This window comes from Betta splendens, chromosome 15 (genome assembly GCF_900634795.4).
Source record: "Betta splendens chromosome 15, fBetSpl5.4, whole genome shotgun sequence".
Lineage (NCBI taxonomy): Eukaryota > Metazoa > Chordata > Actinopteri > Anabantiformes > Osphronemidae > Betta > Betta splendens.
The window spans coordinates 16,501,235-16,524,350 of NC_040895.2; the positions used below are offsets into that span (position 1 = coordinate 16,501,235).

Below are 23,116 nucleotides of genomic sequence, written 5' to 3' on the forward strand. Positions count from 1 at the left end.
GTCAAAATAGAAAGGGGAGTGTGAGACACAGACTGGAAACAGAAATAGGTGGGAAAAGAGACAGAACGAGGAAAAAAAGCCAAAAGCCAGATCGGAGCTATCACACACGACCTCTGCCTTTATCTCTGCTGCTGCTTCCCTTCACACACGTCCAGTCGGCTTGGACTCCGCTCAGCAGCCATCCATCAATGCCAGAGACGGGCATGGCTTGAAGCCTGGCTCTGACCAGAAACAACATGGCTGTCATGTGCTGCCCACTCCACAAACACAACGCTGGACAGAGCTGCTGTCCTTTAGCCTTTGGGCTTGGATCGAAATCTGTGTGCATCTGTGTGTGTACAAGCGCCTGTTGTGTGACGGGGCCAGCGTGTGTGTGTGTGTGTGTGTGTGTGTGTGTGTGTGTGTGTGTGTGTGTGTGTGTGTGTGTGTGTGTGTGTGTGTGTTTTAGGGGGAGCGTCCACATGCAGCAGACTTTACATGTAAATACGTCCATTGTGTTGTTAGTGCATGTAGACCTGAATCCTTCCCATGATGCCCCTGTCACTTCCTGCCTCTTGCGTCGCTCTCCTGCTGGAACGCAATGGGACTGCCCATCACCACTGCCCAGAAAGGCAACATTTAACAGTCCACTTCCACAGTGGGGAGGAACGGTCCATGGCGTCATCTTTTCAGGTTTTCGCAGCTTCGCTGGATAAATCATCTTTTGAAATTGTTGCCTACTTTGTTTTAAAGAGTGCGTCGGCCTCATCGCATTTCGCTTTGTCTGCAAATCCTTTACATAGAAGCATCACTTATCTTAATTGCATGAAATCAGGGAGCGTCCTCGGCCTGTTAATTGTAGGAGTGAGTGTCCTATTTTTCCTAGATATTTAATTTTGGCGTCTCTGCTGATCTCCCTCACAACGTGTTTGATTAACACAAGCGGAGATGAGAACAACAACCGAGCGAGGGCTCGGCGCCGACCACGTGGGCCGAGCTCAGACCCGTTCTGCTGACCTTTCATGTTTCAGCCTCTGCTCCACAAAAGGCTGAGCAGCAACAGGGACGAGAGGACGGGGTGAGAAAAGACAGCGGGCGAACGGAGCAACGCAGCTCCGGCCGCGGGCGCCAGTGTTACAGGAGGGGGGGCGCCTGCACGCGCACACGCACGTGCACACAGCTACACACACGTGTGCTGACATAATGCAGCAGTAAAGACGGGGTCGTGTCTGCACAGGCTGAGCAGCGCTGCAGAGGTCGACCGGTGGCAACGCAGCGCAACAACACAAAAACGATTTTCATGTTTGACTTCAGTGTTGAAATCGGAGGGTGAGGTCATACCTGGCGAAAGCGTGTGCGCTGGCTGTGTGTGTGTGTGTGTGCGTGCGTGCGTGCGTGCGTGCGCTGTGGAATGTGTTGTAGTGTCAGGAAGGTTCAGGCTGAAGCAAGTTGACAGAGGCGCAGTGTATGAAACAGGCTTCGGGGCATGGACTGAAACTTGCTAATTCCAGAACACACACCTCAGTAGGTTTTCTGTGAACAAGTCCCAGCGCCTCCTTCGCCTCGTCCACATATCCCATGATGCCGCTCACCTCGCGGCCCCGTCTGGTGACGGGACGTGTCTTGTCCCATGTTTTCGTAGGTTTGATGAGTTTGTTAGGCAGGGTTTAAGCAGCTGAGGGAGTCAGTGTTTGTGAACGGTGTCATGATGGAGGCTACAGAAGAACGCAGGCACGAGTGGCCTACACTTTATTAGCATTAGCATGGCGTATTTACTGCTGCTATTTTAAAACAGAGCAGTAAATCCTTCCCCTCTGCTTGAGTTTTCATGTTCTTCACTCGCTCTCTCTCTCTCTTCCTCGCTCTCTCTCTCTCTTCCTCGCTCTCTCTTTCTCTCTCTCGCCCTTTCTCCCTCCCTCTCGCCCTCTCGCTTTCTCCCTCCCTCTCTCTCGCTCTCCCTCTCTCTCTCTCTCTCTCTCTCTCTCCCTCTCTCCCTCCCTCTCTCTCGCTCTCCCTCTCTCTCCCTCTCTCTCGCTCTCCCTCTCGCTCTCCCTCTCGCTCTCTCTCTCGCTCTCGCTCTCTCTCTCTCTCCTCTGCTTGTCCTTTCAGAAACCTGATAAGCGACAAATATGCACATGCCACGCCGCTCCTTCCTAAGTAGCTCCAGCATCCGTCCACTCTGGCCTTTTAAATACTGCCTCCCTCTCTCTCTGCTCCTCGTTCGCTCCCTGTCCATGCTTTTAAGACGTTCGTAAAAGGAGGCCTTATTGACAAAACAATCGCTCGGCGGGGCTTAAACACTGCCTTTAAAGGGGCATTATTAAATTGCAGGCAGGAAGGGGAGGGGCGGCCGGCGAGGGAAACCTGATGACCTCGCCATTGATTTTTACATCACCAGAGCGTTAGGAGAAGTTTGCAGAGAGATATTAACCGTACGCGGAGAAAAAGACAGAAAGGCGTCGTGCTCCGAGCTGAGGATGCAAAGCTCCAGTTCGTCTTATCTTAGGTTACGATCTGAGACCAGGGGATCGTGTGTCCGATGGGATTACTGACGCTTCCCTTTACAAATTTATAAACCGCTTTTATGACACAAAATATCTGTTGTGTTCAGGTCATTGTTTGTCACATCGCAGTGATACAGTACTTTTCTGATAATTACATACATTACACTTATTCCTTACTTGTAATTAGATGCCTCCAGGATGTGTTTTGTTAAGCAGACATGATATTTTTGCTGCAGGCTTATCGCTCCTGTCGTACAGTAACAGCAGCTGTACACAAACCCACTAACATGCAAATCACAAAAGGTCCAGTTGTGTTACTGTCAGCCAAAGTCTGCGCTTCAGTTTGCGTAAATGGTGAGGAGTGGCCCTGTTGTGCGTGCGTGAGTGTGTGCGTGTGGGTGTGAGCACAGTTGGGCTCTGTATACATTCCTTACCTGTCTAGGATGCACATGTATTCATGTGCATGTATGGGCCACTCTGTAGAAACCACTCAAGCATATTTGCGTTTGGGTGTGAACAGTGTGACACATTCTCTACACATGATGTGTTGTGTCAATGTGACTCACTGCGTTTTAACCTGAACCCTAAAACCCAGTTTTACCGACAGACTGTCCTCGACGCAGTTCACGAACTAAAATCTGTCCCTGCAGCTGGAAAAGAACGCGCTCTCACACACACGCACAGACGTTCTCCATTCAAATTGAGATTCCCTGGTGCAGAGTATTTCTGCCAATAATTCATGAGTGATCTGTGCCCCTTGCCGGCCTTTAGCATTTTTATTTAATCTGCTGAGCCCTACCGCGTGCTGCTCATCAATTATACACACCGACATGTGTGTTAACACATCTATAGTGTGTGTGAAGCGAGAGGAGAGAGGGAGACTGCATGAGGCTGGGATTATTTATGTGAAGGAAAACACGGACGGACGATATGGAACCAGGCAGTTTTCATATGGTCCTGAAGCTGGACTGTCCTTCCTCCGCCCGTCGGACCGAGCCGCGGTTCATCTGCCGCCATCGGACACGAACGCAGCAGCGGCGGCCTGCGTGACCGGGACACGCGCCTCCGCTGAGTGCGCGGTGCTCCTGAATCCTCTTTGCCTTGATTCACAGCCGCAGACGCGAGGTGGAGCAGGTCGGAGCATGTGCGCGTGTGCAACTGGGGGAGTTTAGACATGTGTGTGTTCCTCAACAGCGCTGACGAGCAGAATCACAGCCAGGGAAATTGACTTCACCAAATCAGCGGGTCAGGAGGTAACATCACCACGGGTTGCTATGGAGACACCCAATGACGGGGCTTCCCAACCAGCACAACAAGCGCCTCTTCCTCTCTCTCTGCATCATTGTTGCATCTTTTACATCATCTGTCATTTTTCCTCGCTCTCCCTCCGAGTTTTTCTGCTTTGTTGCTGCATCACCGCTTCTTTTTATTGTTTTCCATCTCGATCACCTTCCTGTACTGTACTGATCGCACACTCGCACTATGAACGGAGACAAGCCTGTGGACAAGCGTGTACACGCACAAACACACTTGTACACAGCGAATATGAGGGGGCAGTGGGATCCCAGTGTGCAGGGTTTAACAGCTAATACCCCTCAGATTAACCACCCCCGGTTCCTCTCTCTCGCTCCCTCTCGCTCCCTCGCTCGCTCATATACAAACACACACACACCTTCCACAAACTAAGATTAACCTCCCACGATTTACACAGTGTGTGTTAGTCTTGCACAAATACACACACCTTCAGGGTGTGTTGCTATCCCCCTACCAATAAAAATAACAAACAGAGTGAGTGCACACAGTCAGCCTTAAGTGACCAAGCTACTGTTCATGTGACTACACACACACACACACACACACACACACACACACACACACACACACACACACAGCGCGGCTTTATCTCAGACGTAAGAATTGATCCCAGTGGATTCTGGGGAGGTCACGTGGTTTGATAACCTCCACTGGATCCCCGGTCAGGAGGCTCTCTCCTCCTGTGTTTGCATTGTCTTTTGGTTGCGTGTACAACGAATCCTCCACAGACTGATACCATACCCTAATCTAACGGCTGCCTGTCTCTGAGGTCCCAGATTGAACAATGGCAGAGAATAATGTTAACATTGTTAGACAGTCGGTAATGGGCATTTATCGTGTCTCATCTCTGACTCTCTGCCTTTTTCTCTGTCTCTTTAACCCTTTCTGTTCCGCCGCTCTTCTGCCGTCTTCACGCTCATGATCGCACAGTGCAACTGAATCTTCATGTGATTATTTCAAGGGCCACTCACATCAAACACCCTCTGCCTGGGCCCTGCCTCAGACTCCAGCCCCTTTAATTAGACTGTAGTAATAACGCCAAGCGTTCGCTGATGGCATCTCTCTGATAAGGACACGGGCCTTTCTACATCTTACACTGCGACCTACGGTTAGAGCAGCTAGTTAGCCGCCGTACTTCATGGCCCTGGCCAGCCGTGCTTGTGCCTAATTAACAAGCTGGTTGACACTTACAGAGCACTAATTTGCAAAGACAGGTTGTGCACCTTTTAATGTCAGCTCCCTGCTAATGAGGACGCCTTCACATGGTGGATAGGCTGAAAACACACCAAATAACAATGGAGAAAAGGCTCCATGCAGGAGGAACCCACGCAGCTGAACATGTAAAACATAACTTTTATTTTTTTCATTATAAATATTGTGTGTAAACAGGAGGTAGCACGTTCCCTAACTGATTAAAACCAAGGTTCGTCACAGTGGAAGCTGTGACAAAAAGCCACAAACCCTAAAATAAGTGGACCACAGTAAAGCCCTGTAATTATTTCCAAAGTTACCACGTTTCCAGCCATCGTCCTTGTTTAACATGCCCGCGCTGGATGGTTTTATTCAATATTCTCTGATGGTGCTTTGACTCTTAATTACCGTGGATGCTCATGTTTGGACGGCGTGAGGCTGCTGGTTTGCAAAATCAGCCCAGTGTTTATGAATTGATCTAGATGGGGACGATTCAGTGAGCTGCGCGTGGTGAAAGTGGGGGTGGAGGCATTAATTCCTATCATTAAAAAACGAGCATGGCCTGGGGGGTCGAACCCCTGCAATCGACTGCATGTAAACTCTGAAAGGACTCACCAGTTGTTCACTTGTAGGATGGTGAGACCTGTGTCTTGCGCCAGCTGCTTCTTCTGTTCTTCTGACGGGTAGGGATGCTGCAGGAGGGAAAGACAGGTATGAGTGCAAATTGTTTAATGGAGCTTCTTGTTGTTGGGGAACAGGGGTTTGATGTGCCTTTAGTGGAGAAGGAGACAGTCACACACATGCAGAACCATGCTGCATAATGAGAGGTGGAGTGTGAGGCGCGTGCTCACTGGTGCGTAGGTGTCGGTCCGTCTATGCGTACGTACTGTACGCTGCGACGCGGCGCTCTCCCCGATCATTAATGGAATATGAAATCTTGTAATTAATGGCAGCCAAAAAGGCAAGCCAATTAGAAAGTTAAGTGAAGTGGAGAACCAGCTCTGGTAATTAGGCAGCCTCTTACACAAATATATTCGCGTCAGCGCCCCCCTTCGCCCCCGCTGCATATGTAATCAGTGAGCTGGGAATATGTAAGGTTAACCCAGTGGAATACAGACAAGAGCGCGCCGCTTTTATCCTCACAGCGCCTGTCTGACTTAAGTTTGCCACTTTGCTGGAATCACTGCGGTTTTTCTGCGCAGATTATAAGAAATATTAAGGTCTGATATTCAAAAATCCAGTTCAAGCGCCCGAAGCTCCCACAGCAGCATTTGATCAGATCTCACTCCAAAAACAGGTATTCGCCACCTCATCTTGTTTAATCAAGCCTCACCTAGTGCAGGAATGTGTTTGTGACTGTTGCACTAATGCGAGATGAATAACGCGACTTAAAGAACATGTTTTATTGAATTGAAGGCGGGGAAATGACGTCGCGGGTCGTTCTTTGGAAAGACTCCAGCCGCCTGCCAGCTGAGAACACTTAAAGCTGAGCCACCTGTTTAAATATATGGAATGAATAAATGAGATGAATGTGAAGTCGTGTTGGTTTAAACTGGGCCGTGGGGGCATCGCCGCGTCGGCAGAGCACAATGTGCTGTTCATGACTGAGACAAGACACGGCTGTGTGGAACAGGCAGTAAAAGGGAAGCGGGAGCGAGAGGAGCGGCGCAGGAACAGTGGAACGGGACAATTCAAAGTATACCACGATCCGCGTCCACAGCAAAGATCGGAACGGAGCCGCGGCCACGGACCGACGGCGGCTGCGTCTCCAACGCAAACGCGTGCACTCTTCAGTTTTCACTTCAGAAGCAACGACGGACTCGATATTTTTTCAGTTATTATCCCGTGTTATTGTGACCAACGGCAGGCGCCAGAAAGATGACGACCGTACAGAACACAAACAACACACTGGCTCAAGTCAATCAGACGTGAAGAATCAGCGCGGCGCCAGCGTTTTTATTTTTTTATGACAGTTTTTTTAGCGCATAATGAGCAGGATTGTGCTTAACGCTGGGACGGCCCAGCACATCCACCGAGGAGCCCGTTTTTTCAGCCTCCCCTCGTCCATGTGATTGGTTGTGGGGAATGGGAACACAAGGAGGCTAATTTCATGCGCTAAGTTATAATTGCATTGTCGCCTCTGGCCAAATTCAAGTCCACTTATTTCTACAAGGCTTTTTGTGCGACTGTGTGAGCGGCTGCGCACACATCCACATGTGAACCGTCTGTCCATTCATACAGAGTGTGACCAAGTATCCGCCGCACTAAGAACTGATAGTTACCAGTAAACTAATCATCTGATAAACTTATCTTTAAAAGGGTTTTATCCCAAAAAAAGAAAACCTAACACTGGCTGAACATGAAAAGCTCAGTGTGTCCATTCTATGTGTTGTAGATCTGTGGAAGCAGGAGTGTCTGCCTCGTGATATTGGGGGGGCTGCGGCCATGCCACGGGCTACAATACAACACAGATACACCCTGTTTCAATGCTTTCCTCCCTCTAGCTTCCTACGAAACACAAGCTGAAAGACAAAAAGCCACGACTGGTCTCAAACACACACACACACACATTCTCAGGCAGCAGCACTGGAGAAGAAGGTGTCTGGTGGCAGGAGTGTGATCTGTGTGACATAAATCCTGCCAGCAGGTTCAAAGCAAAGATCAATTTCTAAACGTAATCACACCTACAGGCGTCCTGGCTCAGCAGCCTCTGCGGCGCTGCAACATCTCAGGCTGGTTGTAATGCACGCGTTACCAGGAAGGGATGGCCAGAAAACCAGCACATTAAAACTGTTTTTGTCCTCTTTTTTTTCTAAACCGCCAAATTAGCTCCTATCTGTCAAAACACTGTGATTTAGGTTCTCGCTTAGCAACAAGTCGGCCAGATTTAATATTGTCTGTGAGTGATTCTGGTGTCTCTTAATGGCCTTTGGCTGTGGTTCAGTGGCTTGAGAGAGAGAGAGAGAGAGAGAGCGAGAGAGAAAGGCCCTTAGTGAGAAAAGCAATAACATGTTCTTTAAAAGAGCAGATGGAAAGTTTCTGCCTGCGCATCCTTCCCTCCGCCTATCTTAATGATATGTCTTCTCCAAATATACAACTCCTTTCATGAGAACTTCCAACCTCTGCTGGGCTCCGAGCATGTGGGTGCCAGGAGGGATGTGTGTTTTCACTGACTCTCCTTATCAGTCCCAGTGTGTGTGTGTGTGTGTGTGTGTGTGTGTGTGTGTGTGTGTGTGTGTGTGTGTGTGTGTGTGTGTGTGTGTGTACGTACATCCATTAGAGTCAAAGATTTCGGTCGTGTGCGATCAAATTAGGAAGTTCATCTATGCAAGGACATGCGTGTGCGTTTGTGTGCGCGTGGCTGTTCTGATTTGAGCCGCTGAGCTCACTGCGTCTGCATATGAGCGCAGCCGTGCATGGACATACAGTGTGTGTGTGTGTGTGTGTGTGTGTGTGTGTGTGTGTGTGTGTGTGTGTGTGTGTGTGTGTGTGGGAGAGTAACAGAGCGTCAGTAACATCCCCTCCCTGTCTGTCTGTCTTCCTTGAACCCCCTCAGACGAGAACAAGAGAAGGATAAAAACGCAAGTAGGAGACAGAGGGAAGAAGGAGGCAGGAAAGGAGACGTGGAAATGGATATGTGGAGCCCCAGGGGCTTAACAAAGAGATAAGAGCATAAATATTCTGCAAGACCCTTCAGTCCCGTCGTCCCATGCCTAATCCAGGAGAAAACTATTCTAAGCAGAGCAATAGAAAAATGTCAACTGGTACCAATTTCCCCCTCTGCTAAAGAAGCTGGACCTGCACATTTAACGTGGAGCTAATACATTTGTAATATTTGAGCCACATGATGCTGAATTCCTGTTGTGATTTATCATCTCCGCTGCAGCTACTTGTTGCCAGGTTGAAGCGTTTCACTGAACCTGTGACCTTTACAAGTCAAACAAAATCTCATTTGCAGAAATATTAACTTGCTAAACCTTCACAGAACGAACTTCCTAAAAGGTCACGCTTTCTGAATTCTTCTTTTTGCAACTGAAACCTGGTCTGAGTCTGAGTCGCTCTTTTGTCTGACGCGAACCAGAGGAGGACCAGTTCACAAACGTCTTTCATCTCGCTGCTGTTCTTTCTTTTCATCTCGCTTCCGAAGCAAAACCAGTTCTCCTCAAAGCCTCTTTAACCTCCGTCTCAAATACACAGGCTTTTAGTTTTACACTGAAAATCCAGAGTCCACCGCTACAAACGACATGAACATCAACAACACAACGCATCTTGTCACGTGTGCTGTAATTGACTTCAGCCTCCGAGGCCTGTTCCCTCCTTAGCCATTAGCATTATGTTAGCATTGCATATCATTCTATTTAAAGCCAGCCTTCTGTACATCCTATTAAAACAGCTTGACACGCTGCATTAGCTTTTGAGAACTGCAACCATGACACAGGGTGGAGGGAGGAACAGAAGGAGGCAGATCATATGGTCTCAGTCATGTGACCTTCCTCCAAAAGCAGCCATGACACTGCGTAATCTGTGGAGAACAGACGTGGGCCAGTAGCATTTTAAGTTAGCTTACTTCACCGCCAAATGGCTGGAGTTTGCCACAAGGCAACAGAAAGCCAGGAAGTGCAATGAGTAGTGTGTAATTTAGTCTTATTATTATCGTTCTTTTTTCAGGCCACCTATTAAAGAGAAGGCCCTGAAACAGACTTGTCCTGACACTAGAAACCCGACAACCTGAATCTCCAGGGAGCTTCCAGCAAACACAGTATTATGGCCGGTTATTGGCCTGCGCGGATCTTTTCAAGCGAAAGAGAACAGCCTTGACCCGACCAGGCCTCCGCCCCTCACGGTTCCCAGGTCCAAACTGTGTGGAACCCGGGTTCCCACTGGGAAGCAGCCGCGGCCGGTCTGTGGGCCTTTCAGGCCAGAGGAGCGTCTACGCACACGCACACGGGCGCTTTACTGGAAGCGCAGCCTCCACCTGCCAGCGCGGAGGACATTACCTTCAATATTTGGGGAGACAAGCACATTGTTATGCAAACAACAGCTGACCAGAACCCTGAGCACAAGCAGACTGTTAAAACAAGTGTTCTACACTCTAAGCCTGTGGTGTCTCCTACTACAAGCCTCCAATTTCCCGAATTTCTTGCTCAGTCAGTGGAAGTTCTGTGTGTGTGTGTGTGTGTGTGTGTGTGTGTGTGTGTGTGTGTGTGTGTGTGTGTGTGTGTGTGTGTGTGTGTGTGTGTGTCTGTGTGTGTGTGTGTCTGTGTGTGTGTGTGTCTGTGTGTGTGTGTGTGTGTGTGTCTGTGTGTGTGTGTGTGAGTGTGTGTGTGTGTTCAAGCTACACCATTTCAAATTCCTTTCTGTGTAGGTGGCATCGACTGACATCCCTTTGACTTCATTAGGGAGCAGGGACCCAGCAACAAAACTGGCTCTGGGAGAAAGGGGGGATTAAAGGAAAAAAGAAAAGGGAGTGAGAGCAAACAAAACAACAACAGAAAAAAACTAAAGCACCCCTAACCTAATTTCCTCTGATTCAGGCTGCTCAGATGCAAAATAACAAAACAGAGCAAAAACAGATCTTTTGAGACACAACGAAGCAACTACAGGATGAGAGTTCCAGAGTGCCCTGAGCAAACTCTGCGCAAAATAAACGCCCTCCGTCTCAATGCTGTAAAGCACAGACAGCAGAAACATCCTCTTTTAAGTCTTTGGACGACGGTAAACCAAGTCAAAGCATGTAGCATGAATAATTCACCACAGTTTGGGGAAAAAAACTCGATATGTGCACCGCAAATGACAGAAAACTCCCTGTTAAAACTGTTTTTGTCGTCAAATCGCTCCATCTCTTCTCGAGATAAAGAAACGGGGAAAAGCAGATGTTCTTGGGCTTTTCATTCATTAATGAGCGTTTTCCTTCTAAAAAACAGCTTTTGTTGGTTTAGGGAAATCTCACAGCGCTCTTGCCTATGGGAACGCGATAAATCTAGTTAGCTGGTGTGGCAGGGGGTGAAAAGTATGTCACCAAAGCTGTGGTACAAAGTGGATTAGACAATGTACAGCATTAGCAATGTCTCCACTATGGTAATTGATGATTAGCATCCTGCACTGCTTGTGTAAAAGGGAGGGCTCCGCTGTAGCTGCTGCTGCTGTGCTACAGGGTGTGAACGTGACCTGTGTGCTTTAAAGTAGGGTGGGTCTCTGCCCATGTGTACACTGAAGCTTATAGCATGTATGCACATGACCCGGTGTTGTGTCTAATGCACAATGCGAAGGGTGTGCTGCATGTGCGCTCCCTCGGTCGCTTTCACTAAGAGCGAGGGCGTGCTTCATTAGTCCTCCCTGCTCCGGCTCGGGGGAGGCTACATTTATTAAGGGGCCGGATGTTGCACAACACCTGCTGCTGTGCTTCCCCCTATGCAATAAAGGGAAGGGGATGCGGCTGCTAGCTAGCGCTAGCGGTGAGCGCTGCTCGTTGGACTGAGGCTGATGAGCTGGGGCTAATTCAGGGGGTGATTATGTAGTTTGCTGGACCACTAAACCTCTTTAAGCCGGTAATTACCGCTTGTTTGAGCGAAGGGAGGCTCCGAAGCAATGGGAACTCGCAGCAAGCGGCGCAGCCAACGGCAGCCACAGCTGGAGGCGGCCCCCGCCTCAGGCTGCCTCGGATGGAGGGGGTGTGTAAATGGGTAGTAGGAGGCCTCCACAAAGCCTCATCGCAGTCAGGTAGCGCCGAGCGAACGCAGCGGGACGCGCCTCGGAGCGCCGCGCGCTGAAGGCGCCGTTTTCACACTGATCTCAAACTAATGTTCTGTTTTGCGTTACACAGGAAGCTGCAGGAGGCTTTAACACATCAAACTACTGGTTTGGGTGGGACTCAAGAGCACAAACCCTCAGACTGAGTAACACCTCCCGGTTCAGGAGGAGGGGGGTCTGTGTCCATGACACTCAAAGGGGAACCGCACTCTCACACTGCACCCGAACCGCGGGGGACGACATCTCATCTCACCTGACTTTCAAGGAAATGTGACTTTATGTAATGCCACTGAAACGTGATCTCTCTGAGGAAGCAATTTGGGGACCACAGCACATTCTAATAACCCTGACGATATTGTTATGTTATTATCATAATTACCCTTTTGCCCCTGACGTTTTAATTAGAAACCCACCGTTGGCCCCTGGGGGGTGAAAGGAGCCTGGGGTGTGGGGGGGGGCAGGTAAAGGTATGCCACAATTGCTCCCTTATGCTTTTTGGGAGCCATAATATAAGAGAGGTTGCAGCCAGTGCTATTGAAATATGAAGCTTCCACGTCTCTCCTGTGTCTTTCTCCGACGTCTCTGTCATTCAAAGTGCACCTACACCCCTCCCTCCTTCCCCTCACCCCCGTCTCCCCATCTTTCTCACCCGTCTCCGCCCCCTCCATCCCTCTGTTCTATATTTAGCATTTTGCTTAACTATCTCATCTCCTTTTCTCTCGTCTCCCTCCACCTCCGCTTTACTCTCCTCCTCACCGCTCCTCTTTCCCCCTCGATTTTAATATCCTCGCCTCTTCCTCCTCCAGATGCTTTTCTGCGTCTCCCGCCTCTGCTCTCTGCATTGGGGGGCTTCTCCATCAGTGAACCGCTTTGACAAATCAATGACCTAATCTATTGTAACAAACAAGTGAGCAGCACCCACTGCCCTGTTCACTTCCCTCTGTCACTGCTATCACCATAGCCAGCAAACATCCCATGTATGTGAAGTTAAATAAGGTGAAAGCTATGAGCAAGTCGGACAAAAACCTGATAGCAAAAAGTGAGAAAAGTGTGTGTTTCTGAGCGTGTGTTTTCCCAGCACATCTCCTCTCCCAGCCCTCAGCTGTCTGACTCCTCTACCATGAGTTATTGCCTGTCCACATTCACCACCTGGTTCGCTAGCTATGATTTCTCTCACTCCGCTGGACACACACAGACACACAGACACACACACACACACAGACACACACACACACACACACACACACACACACACACACACACACACACAGACACACACACACACACAGACACACACACACACACACACACACACACACACACACACACACGTACTGTAGGTGTGCGTGGCAGATGCACCCACAACACACACCTCACCGTCACCTCCACAGGGGGACGTGGTAAACACACCAGCAGCCTATGGCGAGCGCTTCCACGCCACCTGCCACCGGTGACACTGCTTTTCGCAGAAGACTTCAATAATAATGTTAAAACCATGAGTTATGGAAAGATTTCACAGGACGTCTATGAATCGTGGCTCCAACCCAAAGCCTTTGAAACGGAACAAGTGCGCCACTATTGCTGTGATATCATGGTTCAAGGCCATTAAAATGTAAGGCAACACAGCTGTGCGTTATAGAAAAATGGAGCGGGAGGAAGTGATGGAAGGAAGCGGGAGAGGCAGCAGGCGTGCATAAACGCTAGGAAAGAAAGCCACAAAAAGTGTTTTGTCTGAGAAGAGACGGAGTGTGGGCAACCAGAGGGTTCACGCATGGGGGAGAATACAAGTGGGAGGAACTGAATTGATAAATTAGTTCAGCCAGCGCGCCGACTGATTACCACAGCGGCAGAGCCACAGGATCCATCGGGCACACGGCCGGCGAAGACGCACAAATAACTGCACCAGTGCGTATGCAGTCGCACACAGATGCACACGGCCGATGTATCTAGGCCACGCTGCTGCAGTTGCTGTAAGTAAAAGGTATCGAGCTGCTGACTCCAGCCCGAAAAGATCCCCCAATCCTCTGGATCACCAAACAGCCTAATGGATAATGGCTAACAGCTAGCGCTAATGTGATTTCACACTTAGCGGGCTTAATTTATCATTGTCTGAACGACTCATGCTACACACGGCTATGCTAAGCTCCGGTTCCACGAAGGTGGTGGACGCTTTACTAAGGAATCCTTCATGAAGTTTTAAACAAACAGTGTTTCTTGAGGCCGTGAGAGGCTAGCGTTGCTAATCTCTAAGTGTTGGAAAGAGACATTCCATCACGCTAACCACAGACTTCTGATGAGATTTTTCCCCGACTCGTCCACACATCAACTTGCCACTCACTCTCCAATAAATACCACAGTGACGGTGGAGAACGCCGCACCCCACCCGGCCGCTGACGTCATTGTGTGTGTGTGTGTGTGTGTGTGTGTGTGTGTGTGTGTGTGTGTGTGTGTGTGTGTGTGTGTGTGTGTGTGTGTGTGTGTGTGTGTGTGTGTGTCTCCTATTTGGACTTGCAGATGACTGTAAACTGATTAGTGGGTATCAAACCAGGAGTGATTTTGCACATCTGAGCTATCAGGCATTTGTCCACTGTGAAGACGCACTTTCATGCATGCACAAACCCACAAACACACTCACACGTATCGCATACAGCTGATAATGAAAAATAGAACTAGTGTGAAACACAGCTTCAGCATAAAGCCATCAATCATTCTGACATACAACAATGAAACCACACACTGAACTGTTTCATACTTTCCCAACTATGAAATTATATGAGGGTTTAAGGGAGGGGGGGAGGAAAGGAAGAAGAATGGCAGAGAGAAAATCAGAAGGGGATGGCAAAGAAAATGGATGCAAGGTAAGATTAATATTACATATTCCTCCATCTGTAGGCATCACTGAAGCAAAGCTAAAAATGCATCCAACAGAAAGTAGAAAAGAAGCGTCTAAAGCTGAAATGTGACACGGGCTGCATGTGTTTTTGTGTCTGTTCTTGTGCTGTATTAGATGTGTCGTAGACGGCGATCCCCTCCAGCGCCTGTGACCGACCTTGAGGGTCTGTAAAGTTCTCACGTTCTGCAGGAAACGCACCGACCCACCCACAGACTGAGGCCAGATCAACACACACCCATTTGCCTTTGGTGTAGATAGATCTAAACAGGGAGCAGACGTTGGAAAAGGTCAAAGGTGACGTGAATTAAAAGTTAACTGCTCCTAAAGACTTGCAAATACAGAGGTGAAATAATAGAAGGAGCAGGGAAGAAACTGGGGAAAGAGAACAGTGGGTTCTAAGAAATGTGAAGGAAGTTTACAAAGGACGTAAACCAACACATCCGTGTTCAAAACGTACATCATCATCACTGAAACAACGAACATTCTTCTTCTGTGGTACAGAGTGAATGGCGACTCAAACCAGCACACTAGCTACAGTAGGCTACTAGCTAAAAAGAAATTGTGAGGGTTCTGTGGTTTTTCCCCTTAAAATTGCTCCAAGCACCATAAAGGTGGAGGCTTTTTCTAAAAAATGGTACAGTAGCGCTAGGAATAAATCTATAAACCTCAGCCAGTGTTCCAATCTATTACAAAAACCATGATGTTTCCTCTAAATGCCTGCATCTGCTGTGCGTCAGCCATTCTATCCATCGACTGTATTCCTCCATCTATTCATCTACTCGTCCATCCATCATTCTGTTCATCAATCACAAAACAGATGGCCTTTCAGGCCTCCATGTCAGGACGGACGCGACCCCTCCCCCCTCCCCCCCGTGGCATTACCCACAGAAACACCTCCTTCCCTCCTACGCCTGCAGCAGATGGGCCGATCCGCTATCTCGCACTCCCAAACCCACTATCTCCCGTCCTGTAAAAGACGGGCCGTCAGCCTATCAGCATCGCAAAATGGCTGCAAGTTTAACTGTGTGCGTGTGAGGGTCAGTCCACAAAGAGGAGCCCCCAAAGAGCGAGCTGTCTGCCTTCGGTCCCTGGAGCCTGTCAAGGGGGATAATTGATGATGTTTTCATTACAAGGTGTGGGGTAATGTGGGGGCTGGGGCGCAGTGTGTGTGTGTGTGTGTGTGTGGTGGGGGTGGACAGGTTGACTCAGCTGCCTACTCTTTGACACCAAACCCTCCTGTGATTGGTATGGACGAGCCATTGCTTCCAAATGCCCTCATACAAACACACACACACTTTGAAATGGTGTAGCTCTCACAGTGCAGCGTGAACACACACACACACACACACACACACACACACACACACACACACACACACACACACACACACACACACACACACACACACACACACACACACACACACACACACACACACACACACACACAGCCTAGAGCCAGTTCCATTCCAAGAGATAAAGTATCTGAAACTGAATAAAAATGCTAAGAATACGACTAAGTTGCTCCCTTGTTTGCCTCTGTCACGCCAGGCCTTTGGCAGATCTGTCCGTCTGTCCTCTCTTAGGACCTCTTTGAAATCCTAATGTGGTGGCGCCTAAGATTCTGACTACCACTTAGATTGAATTAAGACCTAATCAGAGACACCAGGCCACATAGGCCACCAGATTACGTTACAGTATCAAGATGGACATCGTGCCTTTGTTGTCACTTATGAATAAATGAGTTCACATAACACATGAAGAGTCAGCTGAGGCGCTCCCTTTCAACCACCGCCTCTTTTCATAGCCATTACCGAGGCGTCCTGGTGACTTGAATGGAACTGGAATTTAATTGAAATAATTGCTTTTGGGAAATTGGAATTTTGCAGCGAATAACTAAGACAAACAAGCCTACAGACAATCACAGGACAACCGTTATCCCAGTCCCCTCTGTGGTGGAGTCAACGCCTCATCCCTACTGACTAGAGGATGAGGACGGGCAGTAGGAGAGGAGCCCGCGGCCCGGGGTGCTGACACATCCAGGCTCCAGCAATAAACAGCCAAAGACTAATGGCATCTGAGCTAACGGTGAACTCTGACCTCGCTCCAGTTGTTTGGAGGAGGCCGGGTTCTCTTAACGGAGACGTTTGGGAGTTGTCAAATAAGCATTTTACACTCAAACATCAAATACCTCTGCTCATTCTGAACTGTGCAGACAGTAAAACGCGGTGTAATGTGGGTATGAACACGGCGTCCCTCCCTCCCGACGTCGCTCCATCCGTGGCCTCCTCTCACCCCTCCCTCACCCCGCGTCGCTCCCGCACCCAGGGCCCACGGCGGCGAGGCTACCGGCCGCTAACGGCGCAGAAATAATTTATACCACTCTTCACACCTGTTTCTGCTCAAGCCTCCTGCTGCACGCGGGCGGCGGTGGGGGAACGGCGCTCCCCGCGCTCGGCTACATCTGCGTCCGCGAGTGCCTAAATTAGACTCTAATTGTATTAACGGTGGATTATGCCTTCCAGTTGGATTTTTATACTCGCTGTGCATTTTACACGTTTTCAGGGGAGCGAGGACGGCGGGGGGAAAAGCTGCTCATTGAGGGTTGGCTTCTTTTATGAGCTGCGATCACGGCTGCCCCTCGTTACACTGAGTCTGTGTACAAATAGGAGGGGAGGAATGAGGGAGTGTTAGCGATAATGTGCATGAGAGTGAGTGTGCCTCCGTCTGCCAGCCTCATACGCTGATGCTAACAACCAGAATACCAGGGCTCCCGCCCTTCCTTCACTGCACACACTGCAGTTTCGCGGGGCTCCGGTCTAAACGAGAATACGAGGGCTGTGTGCATTAGCAGAGAGGCAGGGGTGAATTCCATCTAATTACTCTATCACATAATTTCACAAATTGCCTTTTCATAGGGGAGTGGAGAGCAGAGCACGGGGCACATTGGGGATTTGAGTCCTGAGCTTTCATTTACTACTCATTTCTTGTTAAATTAAACAAGAAAATGCCATTTGTGAGGAGACGGGGGTGCAGGCAGGAGGTGGCTGGAATCAAAACGCAGCCAAAAGAGAGATTTGCTTTTGTTATTTCAGTTCACTGCGTTTAATTATTTGCTTTAACAGGTATTTTCTTAGTTTATCCAGAAAAAATCATTAGCACGTCAGATCTCAGATCAGTATCTCCTACCGGTGCCAAGCACGTCTCTTTAACTAGCCAATAAATCTGACTGCTAGCCATGACAAGGCATAATTAAGATTTCAATAAAAGCAAGCGGAGGAAACAAGTGGTCTACAGCTGGTAGTGAACTGTGAGGCTCAGCTGTTGGTGCAGGCAGTAGGTGCTAGTGTTTTGTTGGTGGCTCCAAATCTGAGGACTTTTTCTGATAAACTTGTCCCACAAGTATGAGCTCACTGGGTGTGTTGGAGAGAACTCTGCAGGCTGCAACTGCCGTCACTGTCACAGATTCAATATCGCTGCGCAGTCTCTCAAGCTCCATCAGCACAGAAACAAAAAGAAAGTGTTCATTACAATGGCACCTATGGAACAGGAACTTCAGCTTCTGATGGTTTCCAAACAAGGAGGGCTCATCTTTAATATGTTCCCCAGTACATTATGACACTGAGAATGAGAATTCTTTATGGGTAAGTGAACATGAGCAGTAAAAGCAGCCTGTATGGCATCCACTGATGCTCTCACAGCTTCAGTTTGCCACCCACCTTCCCCTTCTGCTTCGGTACAATGGGAGCCCCCCTGAGGGTCCAAGTGAGTGAATAAGAGAAAACACACCAAGATGCTTATCCAAACTTCTCCTCTGTTCTGGTTTATTCTGTCCCACTGTCTCTGCACCAGTGTCAAATTCCTGCATATTTATTAGCTTGAGAAATAAGGGATTCTGGTTTGTGTGGTGCCGCGGCGCTTCCCCGTCGGTATGTGTGTGCATGGATGCATCCATGTGTGCCTAATTGGCATTGTGTCTATGTCTATGAGGCCAGATTCACATCCTCCACACCTACGTGAGACAAAGACAGGCCAGCTGATGAGGCATCAGCTGCCGCTGCCTGTTTTAGCAGCAGAGATGGAGACAGGCTGCTGGTGGAAGCAGTCCTGCAAATGTTTCTGCATTAGAGGTGCGACGTGCACCACTTACAAGCACCGACATATGGTGATTGAATTAATAGTGACAACAAAGAGTGATTAGTGTAAACAAATGAGACCACAGCGAGCTTTTATCTGACACCAGTGGTATTTTTAATGCCAGGGTTTTTTCAGAATTAAGACCACATTTGCCATAAACAAAAGGAGCGGTCGCTCTCAGCCTGGGTTTCATTTCTGTTTGGCTTCTCTGATGAAGATAAACATACTTGAAGTCAGATTTCCATCAACCTTTCTGTCTGTTTTAGCCTCTTAAAAGAGGTTTGCACTTTCTGCAGCATCTTCCTGTTTTGTGCCACAGAACAACTTATCCTACGAGTGGATGCTTTACTTCCTCCTCCTTTTTATCGTGGGAGAAGGAGCCGTGGCAAAATGTGGATATAGATCCATCCTATACACTGCTTCATTTCCCTGCCTCTTCTTCAACTTTGCTCCCTCGACACTGATATCTATTCGCACTGTTTGACATCTAACAGTGCAGAAGTGTGTGTGATTTTGTGTGTGTGTGTTTGGCCGCAGTACCACACACAGGATGTATGTATGTTTCAAACACCTTTCCTCTGTGGCCCCAAAGGTTTGGGAACGAATGGGCTGAGGTCAGGGAGCTGGAGGCACGGACAGTGGGATTGTGTGTGTGTGTGTGTGTGTGTGTGTGTGTGTGTGTGTGTGTGTGTGTGTGTGTGTGTGTGTGTGTGTGTGTGCGCGTAATGGAGAGCTACAAGTTTGTGAATGAGGCGCTGAGGGTTATATGGAAAGAGAAGAGCTCAGACAAAAGACGTGTGTGTATGGTTTATGAACACATGTATCCATCCTACCCTGTGTGTTTATGCCCGCATGCCACACCAACACACACATTTTGCCATAAATACTGTTGGGAGCAGACGAACACGCTGTGTAATGCATCCCACCAGGCTACAAAGACAAGCTAGGACAAAATAAATCTAAAGCAGAGCTCAAGCTGGATTCAAAATCCAACAATCATTCTACTTTTCCCATCCTCCCTCTCAATTTGTGCAATTCTAACCAACACCCACTCAACCAAACTGCACCGTGCGCTCCAAAAACTCCTGACACACACAGAATGTGTGAGACACAAGTCTGGCTTCAAACTCAACTTAAACGAATCACACTCAAACAAAAAGCCCAGTAAAGAACTTTCAATGCTGTTTTAAATATGGATTTTAAATGTAATTGTATTTATCTACACATATTGTAACAGCAGCCACATTTCCCTGTTCTTCATTTTCTACATTGACAAACTTCAGTATACATACTTTAACTCAATATGTTGACAATTTTCTGTTCTCTTCTCTTTGACCTTTAATAAGCAGCAAGAGATGTTAGTAAATAATAAACAAGTTTCTTCTTCACGTGGTTATTTCGCGTCTAAATGCATATTTTCTCACACTACTTCTCCATCAGAGTGGTGCTGTGTGCTGGTACGAATGACATTGGTATTCTCTGCCACGACAGGCTAAATGAAGCCAAACCACAGGCCTTTGGAGCATCTCAGGCATGTGTTAAATAATGACAGATTTCTTTCTTAATAAGGTTCATCTATGTATCTGCAGCAGCTCTGGCCAGGGGCATCTCTCCTTGGCTTCAACCTCAGTCCCAGCAGATGAGCAGCGAGCGTGCCGGCAGATTACACAGCCTTTGTCTTTGAAGTGTTCACGTACAAACTGGGATGCACGGGCGCAGGCGGAGGCTCTGGTGCTGTGTACAGTGGGTGAGTGTCTACCAGCGTCTGAGGGTGCGTGTGACATTAAAAAACAGCTCAGCCGAGCACAAACTCACCGTTAGGTGCTGGAACAGCCACGCTCTCATGATGTTGGTGGCCACTTTGGGGAAGATCCCTCGCTTCTTGTTGCGTTTCTTTTCCTTATCCGGGTCGTCGTCATCCCCCGTGCTCGGTGAGGCCACGCTGTTGTCCAGGCCGTCACCTGTCACATGACAAGAAACAGGAAGGGACAGCGGAGATCAGACACACCGTTTGTTTACTTCCTGCATTCGTCGCGCCTCGTGTTCAAAGGGAATAAATACGATTTCCAAGGAATTCTGGAGGGCTTTGTATGCTCAGACGGAGGGTATGGAGACAACAATGGCAAGCAGAGAATGGCTGGAAAACAGCACCTCATAAATGCATTCATTTTTAATACATTTATAAATAACCCTGCCTTTCATTTTTCTTCCCCCGCCACTTGAAAACACAGCAAGCGTTCGCATCTCTGTGCGAAGAAGAGGGAGAAGGGGAGCACAAAGGACTTGTAAGGTCGCATTTCCCCACTCTCCCATCCGAGCCCGCGCAGAATTGAAAATGACAGAGAGATTTAGTCTTTATTATCCTGAGGGGAAAATAGTTATTGAAGCGTCGCCCTGGCGCATTCTGCCATTTTACCTGAGGTGGAAAGAGTAACACAGCACTACAAAAGGGACGGTTGCGAGGAGGGGGAAGCCGCAAAATAAAAGGAAAATAGGTGGAAAAAAAGAAGTCAGAGGCACAAACAGCGCTAACAAAGCTAGCTGCTTTTCATAACAATGGCGTCATGGCTGCTTACAGCAACCTGTAGGGCTTCGATAAGGCTCTATTAAGGCCAGTTAACCTCACCTAAGGGGAAGACTGAGACAGCTTAGTGAGAGACAAACACACACACACACACACACACACACACACACACACACACACACACACACACACACACACACACACACACACACACACACACACACACACACACACACACACACACACACACACACACACACACACACACACACACACACACACACACACACACACACACACACACACACACACACACGTACTTTCGCTTTCTATACTGCCTATGTGCAGAGAGAGCTGCTTTCCATCTCTGCCTATGAAATGCCTAATTGTTATTATCATTATTCAAACATGCACACAGGCCTGAATGAAGATGATCATCATAAAACATGAGGCGAAGTAAACAAGCTCAGATGCTGAAGGTTTCATTGGCTGGTACCACATTTTTGTCCCATCCTGCCTCTCGTCTGAGAGCGAGGGGAGAGGAAGGAAAGGAGAAAGGAAAAGAAAACGCTGTAACTGTACACAAAATTGGATCCAGTTATTTATTGATTACGCACAAAGTGCTTCTAAAGCTTGTGGGTCTGTTCAGCGTAGTGGGAGCGGATAACTGCGTTCAAGCGGGCCGGCACTGCTACGTTACAGAGGGTGACACCCAGCACCTACCTAAACCCTAAGCCCCCGATTCATTGATAATTAATGGGGATGTTGGCACTAATCTGGTTGGAGATGACTTTTTTCCAGGCTGCCACATCAATGGAATAATCAAGGGCCTAAAACTGAGGCCTTTGCTCCCCATTACCTCAGGCAAAAGAATTCCTGAAAGCATGCCTGGAGGGCACCTGAATTATATACACCATTAGGAGAGAGAGGCTCTCAACGATCCATACGAAACAGCACTCTTGGCTTGCTCTCAGTTTCTCCCTCTTCCTCTCCCTGACTGTTCTGGCAGAAGGAGATACATATGCACACATATTAAAGCCTTTTTTAATGAACCCCTCGTTGTGGAGGTGACGCGATGGTGAGTGGGGGAGGGCACAAAAAACAGAGCGTGCTTTTCATAGATGGGGCTATACTTATGCAAACACCATCAGCTGCACATTAATAATGCACACAGGCATGTAAAGTTCGTGGTCGGCTTTAGCTACTGTAACGTCACCAAAGGTGGAAAATTGAAGCCACACGTCAGACTCAAGTCATTTGATGTCGGTACTTCCAGATCTATATTCTAAACCTCGCACAAATAGAGTCTGCAACTGACTATTATGGCTATGAAATAATGGAAAGCAGAACGGCAAAGCCTCCAATGTGAGCACAGGAACCAGTGCTAAAGGTTTTAGCACCACACGCATCCGTCCTTCCAGCTCCTCATATCCTCTCGCTCTAAAAACACTCACATTGCAAGCTTCAGTTACATTATTAGACCCGAACAAATGCAGCCTGGGCTTAACAAGTGAGTTTTTTCTACCTACTGTTTGAGAGCTAAAATACACCCACCCTCTCGTCTTCTCCCTCGCTCCCTGTCTCTACATGGTGGAAAACAGGGGGTGAGACGAGCCGAGGCCCTGTAATCTTAGACCAGATTTTCATTGGAAGCAAATGCTCTCAATCCGTTGTAAAGACCGGCTCATGTTCAGCAAAGCCTACAATAACAAACCTAGGGGCTTGTCCCATGCGAGTTGAGAAAACGAAAGCAAACGACCCAGAGTACCAACCGGGCGAGTGAGTGAATGAATGAGCAGGCGTGCAAGTGGGAAGGAGTGGGCG

The 23,116-nt window shown here is 48.4% G+C and overlaps 1 protein-coding gene across 2 annotated transcripts in view; it reads right to left on the bottom strand.

Moving 5' to 3' along the window:
- Nucleotides 1–23,116, bottom strand: part of meis1b (Meis homeobox 1 b) — a 72,461-nt gene that overhangs the window by 13,696 nt on the left and 35,649 nt on the right. For both annotated transcript variants that reach the window (XM_029174910.3, XM_029174909.3), the window contains exons 8-9: nucleotides 20,584–20,729; nucleotides 5,604–5,680 (exon numbers count right to left, since the gene is read on the bottom strand). In XM_029174910.3, coding sequence (XP_029030743.1) covers nucleotides 5,604–5,680; nucleotides 20,584–20,729 — 223 coding nt within the window. The remainder of the gene's footprint in view (nucleotides 1–5,603; nucleotides 5,681–20,583; nucleotides 20,730–23,116) is intronic.